General features: G+C 41.8%; 1 protein-coding gene across 1 annotated transcript; it reads left to right on the top strand.

Moving 5' to 3' along the window:
- The first annotated feature begins 4055 nt into the window (after positions 1–4055).
- On the top strand, positions 4056–12209 carry ddr2b (discoidin domain receptor tyrosine kinase 2b). Its single transcript, XM_028427323.1, has 17 exons — positions 4056–4158; positions 4696–4796; positions 5836–5938; positions 6741–6978; positions 7399–7546; positions 7680–7782; positions 7987–8170; positions 8513–8753; positions 8856–8921; positions 9266–9402; positions 9515–9725; positions 9819–10042; positions 10251–10378; positions 10462–10680; positions 10773–11007; positions 11262–11411; positions 11497–12209. The coding sequence occupies exons 2-17, from the start codon at positions 4721–4723 to the stop codon at positions 11629–11631; spliced, it is 2598 nt and encodes an 865-aa protein (XP_028283124.1). The 5' UTR covers positions 4056–4158; positions 4696–4720; the 3' UTR covers positions 11632–12209.
- Positions 12210–12539: the final 330 nt, after the last annotated feature.

The raw sequence follows: 12539 nt of genomic DNA, 5'->3' as shown, positions 1-12539 counted from the left end.
GAAATGTGTCAAATTTTAATTACATTTTAATTTAAAAATGCAACAAACAGCAATCAGTCCACAAAGCTTATTTATGTCAGACAGTTAAATGTTACTTTCAAAATAGTCTACAGCCAAGTTAGCAGCCTTAAGAGGCCTTAGCTAACATCAGTATGCTAATATGCACACATCATGATTGAGGAAGAAAGGAAATGCAAATCAATGGATGAACCGGTGCTCCATCACAGGCTGACCTTAACCAATCAGATCACTTCTTACTCTCTTCACCTCATCTCATCTGACCTAACCCATCCCCATAGCTGCCAGTGTTCCCTCACACGACACATTGCTTTGAATCTCAGTAATATGAATGTTGTTTGATCTCACACGTCTTACAACAACCCTGCCTGCTTGCTAGGTACAAAGGTGGATGAGTTTCACACGTCATGCATGCACCAGACATCGCTTACAGTACTGTAACTCAAAAAAACTAAAAACACACCTTTGTGTCTCAGCTTCACATGCACTTTTAAATAAACATTTGGCACAGTGCAGCTTTACTGAAAGCCCTGTCAGATAGTATAAACACTGTGGTCTAAAAATACCTGCTCTATTTCTTAGAACGTGTTTTACATACTGTGCTGTGTGTTTTATGATTGTTGTACCTCACATATGTTTGGTTGTCTGACTCTGTGGGCCACTTGCTGGGCTTGTTACACTGTGGTTTTGTCTGTGTTTATGGTTTTGTGACAAATCCAGCATGTACACACTCATGTGTGCTGTTTTTCAATAGATATCTAAAGAGACTAAAGGCACCTTTGCCAAGACTGTCTGGACACAGACGGCACATCTTATCCGAGTGCGGGTATGAACACCTTGCTGCACTTGCTATGACACTTATCTGTAATTACACATGTGCTTAAATATAAGCATGTTTCACTCACAATGTTACTTTTGTATAGGTTAATTAACAGATGTATAAAATACCTGCATGATTTTATTCATACTACCCTTCATGCTGTTTTGTATTATTGATGATTCTTTGTCTCAGAGAAGAACTTCTCACTGAGCAGGTGCTGCTACAGTCTCGTTTCTGCTGCATTACAATGTGGCCACCGCATATTGTCAGTATTATTTATTAATGCCGTAGTGCAGCAGTGATAAACTGCTGTGTCACTGTGGCTCCACCTTTCAAAGGGAACTGTTTTGGAAAGTCCTGAAGTAACAATTCAGGAGACGATTGAGGTGATTTTTGGACTTGTATTATTCTGGCCAGCTGTCGCAGCAGCTCCACTGTGAGCCAACTCTGTGAATCACTGAACTTGGGGAAGTGTTTTTGACTTCTTTCCAAAAACCAATTAAACTCTTCCTCCTTCACCCTCCTCCCTCCTGTTCCCTGATGTTCGTCACCTCCTTCCCTTTCTCTCCCAGTCAATCCTTCAGAAAAGTTACATCTGTTCACTAGAAGTGTACTAAAAATGAAAGTGCACTTACATCGATGTTTCTCCTTGTGGAATTAAATGCCCTTTCTCAAATGCCATCTGGTGTCATTGTGTGTCCAGTCCAATTGGTGTCACTTACAAATTGAAATGCATTTAAACTGAAATATGCCTCCAACATATCAAAAAGCAGTACCAGTTCCTGGGCTGACCTTTTTAAAAAATATTTTCACTCATTAGTATTTAGAACAGCTAAGGAAAATCAGTGATGGACATGCAGGAGCTCTCTGTTATTCTTAGAGATGCACTAGCTGTAGTCGTCAAACAGGGTCAGCTCCCATAAAGCACACTGCGTCTGCAGACAGCAGCAGCTTGATGTAAGCAGATAAGCTGGAAAACATGATTTAATATCAACCATTACCCACCCACATCCAGCCACGACACCCTGCAGCTCCGCTACCGCAGCTGCTGCTGACACACATAGTGGGTGGCCTTCAGGAGTTGCCCTCTAGTTTTTTATTTGCTTGATTATGAAGAAGATGAAAGGTCTGCAGCATTATACTGCTCGCCCCCTTCTTAGTCTTTATCTCATTTTGTACTCTGCGACTAAAATGAATCCATAAAACCAGTTTTGCTGTATGTGCTGTGTTTCCTTACTTTAGTAAGCATGGCTGTAGAGATGACAGCGTGTGGATAGATTGAAATATGCTAACAATGGGAGAGAGTGCCCTTTTTATTCATTTTGTACAGACTATAACAACATCCAAGTAATACATATTACTAAGCCCTTCACACCTTTAATACAAACGGCTGGCCAAAGGTTCTAACGCATTGTATCATATTTCATTTCTAGTGCCATTAAGTATCATTTAAAGCCAGAGCACTGCCATGGCTGTAGAGTCTTCCCGATACACACCTACACCTACACAGCCACTGGCACCAAGCCTAGGGCAAATCTTGACCAGCAGCAAACAGGATATGGATCACTGTATAGCCGAAAAAATTTCAACTGCTTTTCTGTCACTCAAACAGAAGGTGCAAGTTATCTGAAAAGCTATCTCTTCAGCTGAGAGATATAATCCCTCCAACATGTCCTGGGTCTGCCTCAGGCAAGTATAAAGTGTGCAACCATCAGATTACAGGGCAACTGAGAGTGAAGGCCATCATACCTGGGCTGTTTATAAAAATACATAATTAAAGGAATCATGAACTGACAGCAAATCCCTTTGAAAATACATGATTGAAGAACAAGTATTGATACAAAGAAAACCAAATACAGAAGATTAGCTACTCACCAGCTGCTGCTGCTGCTGCTACTGCTGGGGGCTCCTGTCCTGGCACATGAAGGGATAAATTAAAGCCAGAGCTTTACTAGGTTTGCAGAAGTTTTCCTCATAAAGGCTTGGCTGATAGTCCAACAGGAAAACTGAACAAAAACACTGATTTTAACAGCATATAGGCAAAAAACAGAACCAGGCCCAGTTAGATCACAGTCACTGCCTCCTTGATCACTAACTCTCCCCCTACCAAACATTTCCTTGCTCACCCTTGAAAACTAAACCACACCCCTACCTGGTTGAAAGGAAACCCAGGTGACAGGAAACAGGAAGTGTATATAGTCAGTTGAGCCTCCCGGCCTCCTCCAAACAGCCCATCAGTGATTGTAGACCACACCTGCCAATCACAGCAACTAGGCCCCCTCATTTACTGACCTTACAGGTTAAATCTCATTTAATATATCTTTTTAAAATTATTCTCAAATAGACCACCAGGACACTGTTAAGAACTGTTAAAAACGATGTGTATCAAATGGCAGCTTAATTACAGGTGGGAGTATTTTATGAGAGAAGCTGATGAAAGGTGACTTTAAGTTTTTGGAACCAGCCCCTGCTGGCCAACAACGGTATTGCACTTCCGTGTAGGCCTTGTTTCTCAGCCTGCCAGTTGAGTCAAAGCAATTGCGCATTCAATACTTGAGTCTTGTCATGCTTGTCACGCTGGTGAACCTTCAACAAGAGCACCCCCTATTGGTAGAAAAGTGTATTACCTCTACATAAACAATGAGCGAAATTAATGTTTAATTGCTATCAAAATTCAGTTTCAGATTAAAAAACCGAACATGTTGCTTTTATTGTGAAAGTCCTCTAGTTTATAATGGCCAGCTTTGATACTGACAGTATTATGTGTGTTACAATATTCTATTCAATGTTCATCATGTTTACATGCAAAATTTGTTCCTTTTTTGCTGTAGCCTTGGTGTCCATTTCCCTTTTTGTAACCCGCACTTTGACTCATCTTGTTTGTATCCAGTTTTTTTTCTAAAACAGCATGTGTGCTTCAGTGATTAGTAGGTTTTCCTCTACAGGAATATGAAGTCCAGTCTGTTTTTGTCAGTAGCTCTTCACTGGACTCTGCCAGATACTGAAGTTCTCAGCTGCCTCTGTGAGCCATAATTGAAACCATTTGTAGATCAGGTGGAATGCTGGGACTTTGGCTTCACCTCAACATCCCAAACCATGTTATTTTCTCTATGTCTCTCTTCCAGTAAGAAAGGCTGTTACATCAGCCCGTCGTTTCCCCTCTCTCCCTCTTCCTCTCTCTCTCTCTCTCTCTCACTCACTCACTCACTTTTCCATTCCCAGAAAGTCCTTCCAAAGAAGAGGTGAGCTGCTTGCACAGTAGATGTGGAAGATTCCCTGGAACAGATGGAGTCTTAAAAAGAAGAGAAGAACTTTGAAAAGTAAGTCAAAAATGTATTTTTATCCTGTGTGGTTTTTAACACTTACTCTAACTTTTGAAAAAAAGTTTCTTCGGGTTCAGCTTACATCCTGGGTAAAAATGTAGAAGTAGCTGAAAAACATTTATCTACAAGTTATTGTACAGCCACGGACATGTCTAAGGGGGCAAAACATGAATTTATGACATCTGGAGTGAGTTGTGTTGGACTCTAATTAGAAACAGACCTACACTGAATCCTTGTGTTTTTAAAGGACAATGTAAACAGTGGGCAAAGATGGCAGACCATGTCAGAGGTTTAATAAGCATTAGGACCATCACTGGGTTGGACTGTGCAGCTATTGTGGTTGGAGAGAGGATACAGGAAGGACTAAACCGGATGAAGTGTCACTGTTTTATTTTGTCATGTTTCCATTTAATGTGATTGTTATTACCAATTGCACACAGCTGGTTGGACAGAACCACATTTCATTTAAACTTTGTTAGTATAATATTAAGAAAACTTTCTATTACTTTGATATGTGTGATACTTTTCTTTTAGCTGTGCAGAGTCTTGAAAGGAGGTCATGGATTTTAACATGATCACACATCATGTCTTCTTCATCCTGCTGGCTGTCACTGTAAGATCTCAAGTCAACCCAGGTAGGCATTCATCTTTACAATTCGCCCATTAAGCTGACAGGCACAGGCTCAGTATCTTGATAAAGGGCAAATTGGACACAGTGGCCATTACAGAGAATATTTCCAAGACAGTTTCACTTGGGGCTGTTCACCCGGCTCACTGCATGGGACAATCAGCAATAGATTTGTTTTCAATGTGTGAGCAAAGCAAAGGTCTGATCCAGATGTGTCGCATTCTGCCTTAAAATAACTGATTCCTAAAGGGATTGGCGTGTTGACATGATGGAGTAGGAGAGCAGGTTTAGGTGGGTGGGCTCAAAATGTAAGAATATAATGTGTTTTTGTTTTGTGTGTGTGTGTGTGCCGGTTAGTGCGCGTGTGTGGTTTACCTAATGGTCAGAAGGCAAACATCATCTGAACAAGCAGACCTTTCACAAGCAGGGGGGCTAGAAAATTTGTAGGCGTAGTTATAGGTAACACACACACACCTACACACACACGTTCCCTCACACATGCACTCATTTGACTTTTGAATATTTTCACTGTCAAAGGCTCATTTGTTTGGGCTTTTACTCAAAGTCCACTGAGTCCATGTGAGGATTGTGAATAAAAAATACATCATTACAACCAGGTAACGAAGGCAGGACTGAAAAGTGACACTCAGCATCTCTGCAGTACAGTCACTGACTTCTGCCCAGCAGACAGTGAGTTAATGCCCAGCAGACACCAGGCCTTTAAGATTCAACAGTTTGTCTCACGTGTCTCTGGTGGAAATCATAAAAAGGATGAAAAATGAAGAGCGAGCAGCTCTGAGGCCACTCCCGTCTCATTTTGCTTTGACTGGCACCTACACAGTGATGCCTCTGTTTGGCTTTAGAGGCCTTGCTGGGCTGCAGGAAGAGGACGAGGGGGGGAAGGGACGAGCGCTGACCACTCAACACTCCTCAAGTCCTTTAGACTTGCGAATATATACAATGTAAATTAAAAACTCGAGCGGTCTCATTATTAACACACATTATTTGAATGACACATGTATCAGTGGTCCTTTGTGTGTTCACAGAAATGTGCCGATATCCACTGGGAATGACCGGGGGACAGATTCAGGATGAGGACATCTCAGCCTCCAGTCAGTGGTCGGAATCTACGGCTGCAAGATTTGGAAGGCAGGCTTGGTTTTATTTGCTTTGGAAAACACACCTCAAATTATCCATTAGTGATGTAGACAGCAAACAAAATGTATACTAACAGTTGTTCAATGAGGCAATATATAATGGTAATTATGTCCACTGATATAATTCAATATCTACTCATGCGAAACTTCTTACTTTGCACCATGGCAGCCTTTGCTGTTCACGCTTTCTGTTTATTCCAAACTAACCACAGTTTTGTTATGAAAAACTGGCTCAGACCTAACACTGCAACCATACAGTCTAAACATGGTATATACAGTACTTTGTCATCTTTTTCAGCATTATGGATTATATTAGTTGTCATGGAATTCCTGACATTGCTAATTTTATGATGTCACTTGAAGTCTATCTGCTGTTGAAGATGCATGGTGATCATAAACTGCTACTAAATGGGATTATATTACACATATGAACACACTGTTGGTGGTGTAAAGGGAGAAGGAAGACATTTTGGGCAATACACTGTCATCATACAGAGGGTCGAAGCGAGTTCAGTCCAGTTGCCTCGCTTCAACCTTCTGAATGAAAATAATCTGGAGGACTGAGAATCTTCATCAACACACTCTCATCATTGTGTGTTTAAATATAAAGCTTAGTGTTGTGAAATGTGAAATGGCTCCCCCTCAGTTAAATAAATACATTTTTTCCAATATGCACTGAGGGAATATAGAGTTTAGACATGCATTCATTAAGACAGGAAAAACACAAATCTTCCCCTTCTCTTTGCTGTCTTATGTTTCTGATCTTTGTGTCCCTCACCATCTCCTTTCTTCAGACTTGACTTTGACAACGGAGACGGTGATGGGGCCTGGTGTCCTGACATCATGTCAGAGCCAGACGGCATCAAAGAGTACCTTCAGGTGGACCTACGTTCACTGCACTTCATCACGCTGGTGGGCACCCAAGGTCGCCATGCTGACGGCATGGGTAATGAGTTTGCCCAGCGATACAGGATCAGGTACAGCCGTGATGGCAGCAACTGGGTGGGCTGGCACGATAGGAAGGGAAGGCAGGTGAGCACGTCTACATATAGTTCTCTGTATAATTTCTTGCTCTGTTGTCCTTACACTAATAATTGGTCAATTTAGGCCTACACCATGTTCTGACAAGTTAATTATTAAAAACGGATAAGGCAAAAGTATAGAGATGGAGCAAGAACAGTACACACAGGTTGAACTGAACTGATACAGCAGTGTTTAGTATTACAGTTTTGTAGCAAGTATTTTACTTTTTAAAAAAATCACATATAATAAAAAGTAAAATGAGATTCACATGTAAACCATATGCCATGCTTACAAAACATAATGCCATAAAACTAAGCAAATTATCAAACAGTGTATTGAAAATATATATTTATGTTGTTCTCAATGTATTTTTTCATGCACAGTGCATTTATGCCACCATCTTATTGTCACCTGTGTCTCTTCTGCCAGGTCATTGAGGGCAACCGGAATGCATATGATGTGGTACTGAAGGATCTGGAGCCTCCCATCATAGCTCGATTTGTCCGCTTCATGCCTGTGACAGACCACTCCATGATCGTATGTATGAGAGTGGAGCTCTACGGCTGTGAATGGCTGGGTTAGTCATCACTCTACATGTAACAGCTTCATTTAGTTTATCAAGTTTGTTTCTCATGTTTCCTAAATAACATTCTACAAGCATATGTGTTGTAAATCAGTTATGACTACTGATTTGGGCATGTCCATTTTAGATGGCCTGATGTCTTATAGCATTCCGGATGGACACCAAATGATCTACAGAGGCCTGGATGTCTTCTTTAATGACTCCGTGTATGATGGAGCATCAGCCGAGAGGTCTGAATTTAATAATATGTCCAGAAAGAAAGGTGTAATCGCTTTCCTCCTGTGAGAGCAGTCATTTTCTTCAAAGCTTATTCAGGGTGGGATATTCGTTCTTTGAGGTTCAACTCTATTTCTAAAAACTGGGACTCTGGATAAAAAAGATGTAAAATAGCACTCATTAAGTTACCTACAATTCCACCACAAATTTCTCCCTAGGTTAACAAAGGGCCTTGGCCAGCTGACAGATGGAACCTGGGGTCTAGATGACTTTCTCCACAGCCACATCTACAGCATGTGGCCTGGATATGACTATGTAGGCTGGAGCAACAAGAGCTTCCCAAAAGGTTACGTGGAGATCTTCTTTGAGTTTGATCACGTCCGAAACTTCACTTCTATGAAGGTAAGAAATGCATGCAAGAAAACCCCCCCAGAGGGAAAAGATAGTAAATACTGCTGAGCCCCCTGCTGAACAGAGCTGACCTATCTTCCATGGCTGCTGCAGATTTTATTGGATGTATAATTTAACATAAAAAAGTTAAAAAGTGAAGATCCGCCTTGCAGTGTGAATTTTCAGTATAATTAGCCTAGTTGTCATGGATAAATGTCCACAGATGAATGTTCTTCAGCTACAGCACAGTAGGTCCGATTAGTCATTGCTACACCTGCTCCTGCATCATCTCTCCTTCAGGTCCCGACTGTTCAGAAAGGCCTGTTCCTTCCTAAAATTACAACATCTTCACAGGTTCACTGCAGTAACATGTTCAGCCGGGGAGCAAGGATGTTCAGACAGGTCACCTGTTACTTCCGCTCAGGATCCGACTGGGAGGCCGACCCAGTGACCTTCAGGCCTTCTATAGACCGTGTGAGTCAAAGCGCTCGTTTTGTCACAGTGCCCCTCGGGGATCGCACAGCCAGCACCATTAAATGCCGCTTCCACTTCAGTGACCTTTGGATGCTGTTCAGTGAGGTGGCCTTTCAGTCAGGTAAGAAAAGATCAGGTGTGGGTGGCTCATTAGGCCCATTTGTCTGACTTCACTGTATATCTGTCAGCTTTGTTTTTCCTTCTTTTTTTCTGTCACTGACAGGCTCAGCAGTGTACAACACATCACTGAGTGCTCGCAAACACGGACACCCCACAAATACACTGCCAGGTAAGCAGCTGAATCGCAGCCATTGCTGTATAATTAAAAGCATGAGAGTGACGTGGTCAGGAAAAAGAAGTTGGTAACAACCTGCTACTAAAGAAAACATGGACTAACTATGTTTAAATTAGGTCATTTAACAAATGTAAGTCGGACAACTTATGTATAAGTGACATATAAATATTTAGCAGTTTAAAATCCAGGCAATTGCACAGTTTAAAAGAATACCAAGATAATGTCTAAGTAAACACTGCCCCCTGCTGCGTGCATCAGGAATTGCTTTTATCATTATGGCAGGCTTACTGTAAATGTAATGAAACATGAAAGGGAATGTATATAATCTGGTTTGACAGGAGATGATCCTACTCATAAAGTGGACGACAGCAATACAAGAATCCTGATTGGCTGCTTGGTGGCTATCATAGCCATCCTATTGGCTATCATAGTCATCATCCTGTGGCGGCAGGTCTGGCAAAAGATGCTTGAGAAGGTAAGCTGTACTTCCTTTGGAGCTCCTCTTCTTCCTTCACAGTTACTCAGCTGTTTGTTGCACATAATCAAAACGAACTAATTAAAGTAAGTTGTGCTCTCTCCCCCTTCAGGCATCTCGTCGCTTGTTGGATGATGAACTCACAGCTCGCCTTGCTGTTCAGACACAGGCCTTCTCCTTCCACCACTCCTCTCTGTCCAGTGAAGGGGGCTCTACTTCTAACTCCACCTATGAAAGAATCTTCCCACTCTGTGCTGACTACCAGGAGCCTTCACGCCTCATTCGGAAACTGCCCGAATTCGCTCAGTCCACTGAACAACTTGGTAATATAATTATAATAAATAAGTCACCTAAATATCTTTAAGGTACCGGCTCCAGCTGCATGTTGTAAGCTTTGTGTTTCTCTTTAACGTCAGATCCAAGCACTTCCTGGAGAGCTCCTGCAGCCAGTGCTTCAGACGGCGCTCCCCACTATGCAGAGGCAGATATCATCAGCCTGCAGGAGATGTCAGACAGCAGCACCTACTCCATCACAGCTGTCAACATGAATCTCTTTGCTGGCACCGATTCATCCATGAGAGAGTTCCCCAGACAGAAACTCACCTTCAAGGAAAAGCTGGGAGAGGGCCAGTTTGGAGAAGTATATTCTGTTTGTTGGCACAGCTTTAGTTGTTTTTTCATTTATGAAAGTCAGTGAGGTTGTTGTTGTGGTAAAATCACCAGACTGTGAAATGCAGTGACTATACAGTACACAGTATAGTGACAAAATGCTTAGTAAACAAAGCTAAACAAATGGTGCAACGTGGTGCAGAGTGGATGATGGACTGACAGAATACTTTTCTGAACAGGTGCACTTGTGTGAGGCTGAGGACATGCAGGACTTTCTGGATGAAGATTTATCAACAGAGGGAAACACTGACTCACCTCTGCTTGTTGCTGTTAAAACACTGCGAGAGGATGCTAACAAGAATGCACGGTGAACTCAGCAGGCGCAGAGGTGTGCAGCTTGTTTGTCTCCCACTGGCTGTGACTTTGTTGTCTGTCCCCACTGTGCTGCAGGAATGACTTCCTGAAGGAGATCAGGATCATGTCTCGTCTGAGGGACCCTAACATTGTCCGCCTGATAGCTGTATGTGTGGACACCGACCCTCTGTGCATGATCACTGAGTACATGGAAAATGGAGATCTGAACCAGTTCCTGTGCAACCTCAGACTAAAGGAGGCTGCTGATGAAGACAAGACAGAACAAGAGGAGAAAGAGGGGAAGAGTATGGACAGGTAGGTTTCACCTCAGATCGAAATATCTTACTAATACTATGAGGGTATGAGGATATATCACTCTGCTGTCTCCTGGGACCTCATGTGTTTAGTTACATCAAACTGATTGGCATGGCAGCGCAGATAGCATCCGGTATGAAGTACCTGTCCTCACTCAACTTTGTCCACCGTGATCTGGCAACCCGAAACTGTTTAGTGGGTAAGAATTACACCATAAAGATCGCTGATTTCGGCATGAGTCGGAACCTGTATAGAGGGGACTACTACCGGATCCAGGGCCGGGCCGTCCTGCCCATTCGCTGGATGTCATGGGAGAGCATCCTACTGGTGAGTAGTCCAAGAGCCTGAGACAAATTAAGAGGGAACAATATTACCATATTATTTTTGGGTGATTTCTGTTCATAATCCAGAGAGAATTAGTATGAATCATTCATTTCTTCATACCTGACCACACAAATGTATCTGCTAGCCTTTATACATTGTATAAGTTTTTAGGCTGTTGTTATTTTATTTGTACAAGCCAGCATTAATAAGTCTATCCCAGATTGTGTCTGGGTTTAAACTGTTGTCTGCCCTCTCAGGGTAAGTTTACCATGGCCAGCGATGTGTGGGCATTCGGGGTGACCTTGTGGGAAATTCTGACCCTGTGTAAGGAGCAGCCATACTCCCAGCTCTCTGATGAGCAGGTCATTGAAAACACAGGGGAGTTCTTCAGGGACCAGGCAAAACAGGTGAGCGTCCTCACTCACATTATGGCTATCTAACATGATGGAGATTTCTTTTGACATGAAGCCTATATTCTGCCCCTGTTTCCAGGTGTACCTGCCAAAGCCTCTGTGCTGTCCTGACAGAATCTACAATGATCTCATGCTAAGCTGCTGGAGAAGAAACGCCAAGCAAAGGCCGACCTTTCAGGAAATACATGCTCAGCTGATGGAGAGCCTGGCATAGCAGATGAGATGTGTCACGTCTCTCTGTTGTGCACTGTCTACACTGACTGCCCCTGTCACTGTGGATTCATTTTGAGGTTGAGTCCGGATCCATCAGACAAATATATATTTATGTCAATGTTTGCTTGTCACATTGGCTTTGTAAATAATAATAATCTATGAGAAGAAGGTACACACTTGAACAGAATTTTATACTGAAGAGACGCAAACTGGCACTATCCACACAGATTATTCACACCTGTGTATTTATTACTGTCTTTCTATTGCTTATATTTTGTCTATTTATAGAGTACTCCACGGTAATCCTAGGTAACGTAATTGTGAATATTTTATATACAAAAATATCTATTGCACATTTATCAGAGAATGTTGGGTTACCCTTTTTAAACACTTCTAAGTGTCTTCGTTGCTTTAACATGACCAAATGATGTGATATAGTTTCTGCCGGAGAATGTTTTACTTAAAATGTTTATGTTTCTTTGTAGTAATAACAGTATTGCATATAGATGATGAAAGACAAAAACATTTTAAAGACCTGTCTTACCAAATATAACTGTAAATAAAAAAGGTTTTTGAACAGTATTTGACTATTTATATATATATATATATATATATATATATTGGTCATTTTCCTCACGGCTGGGTTTGGTAAGAGTTTTCATAAACTACAGTACAGTAACCTATTTATGTCTTTTGCCAGATTCCACACATTTATACTATTGTATGTGGTATTTTGATAAACTAATGTAATAATGTTTTTCCGTTATATCCTGAAACATTTAGGAGAAAACCTTCCATTTCTAAATCTCTGGTTGGAGTTATCTGTGTGGCTTAATTGTAGCGCTCTTTTACGCTTTTGGACCTCTTCGCTCTCCGTACTGAAAGCTGATTGGTCCGTTTTTTGTTGAC

Source organism: Parambassis ranga, chromosome 17, assembly GCF_900634625.1.
Source record: "Parambassis ranga chromosome 17, fParRan2.1, whole genome shotgun sequence".
NCBI lineage: Eukaryota > Metazoa > Chordata > Actinopteri > Ambassidae > Parambassis > Parambassis ranga.
Note: the sequence above shows the minus strand (reverse complement) of the source record. Positions and strands in the feature narration are given on the sequence as shown.

Bases quoted from the DNA above. Each gene is read 5' to 3' on its own strand.
- ddr2b (XM_028427323.1), top strand. From the start codon at position 4,721: ATGGATTTTAACATGATCACACATCATGTCTTCTTCATCCTGCTGGCT. The intron at 4,797-5,835 runs GTAGGCATTCAT...GTGTGTTCACAG, and splicing joins AAGATCTCAAGTCAACCCAG to AAATGTGCCGATATCCACTG. The intron at 10,043-10,250 runs GTATATTCTGTT...TTTTCTGAACAG, and splicing joins GAGAGGGCCAGTTTGGAGAA to GTGCACTTGTGTGAGGCTGA.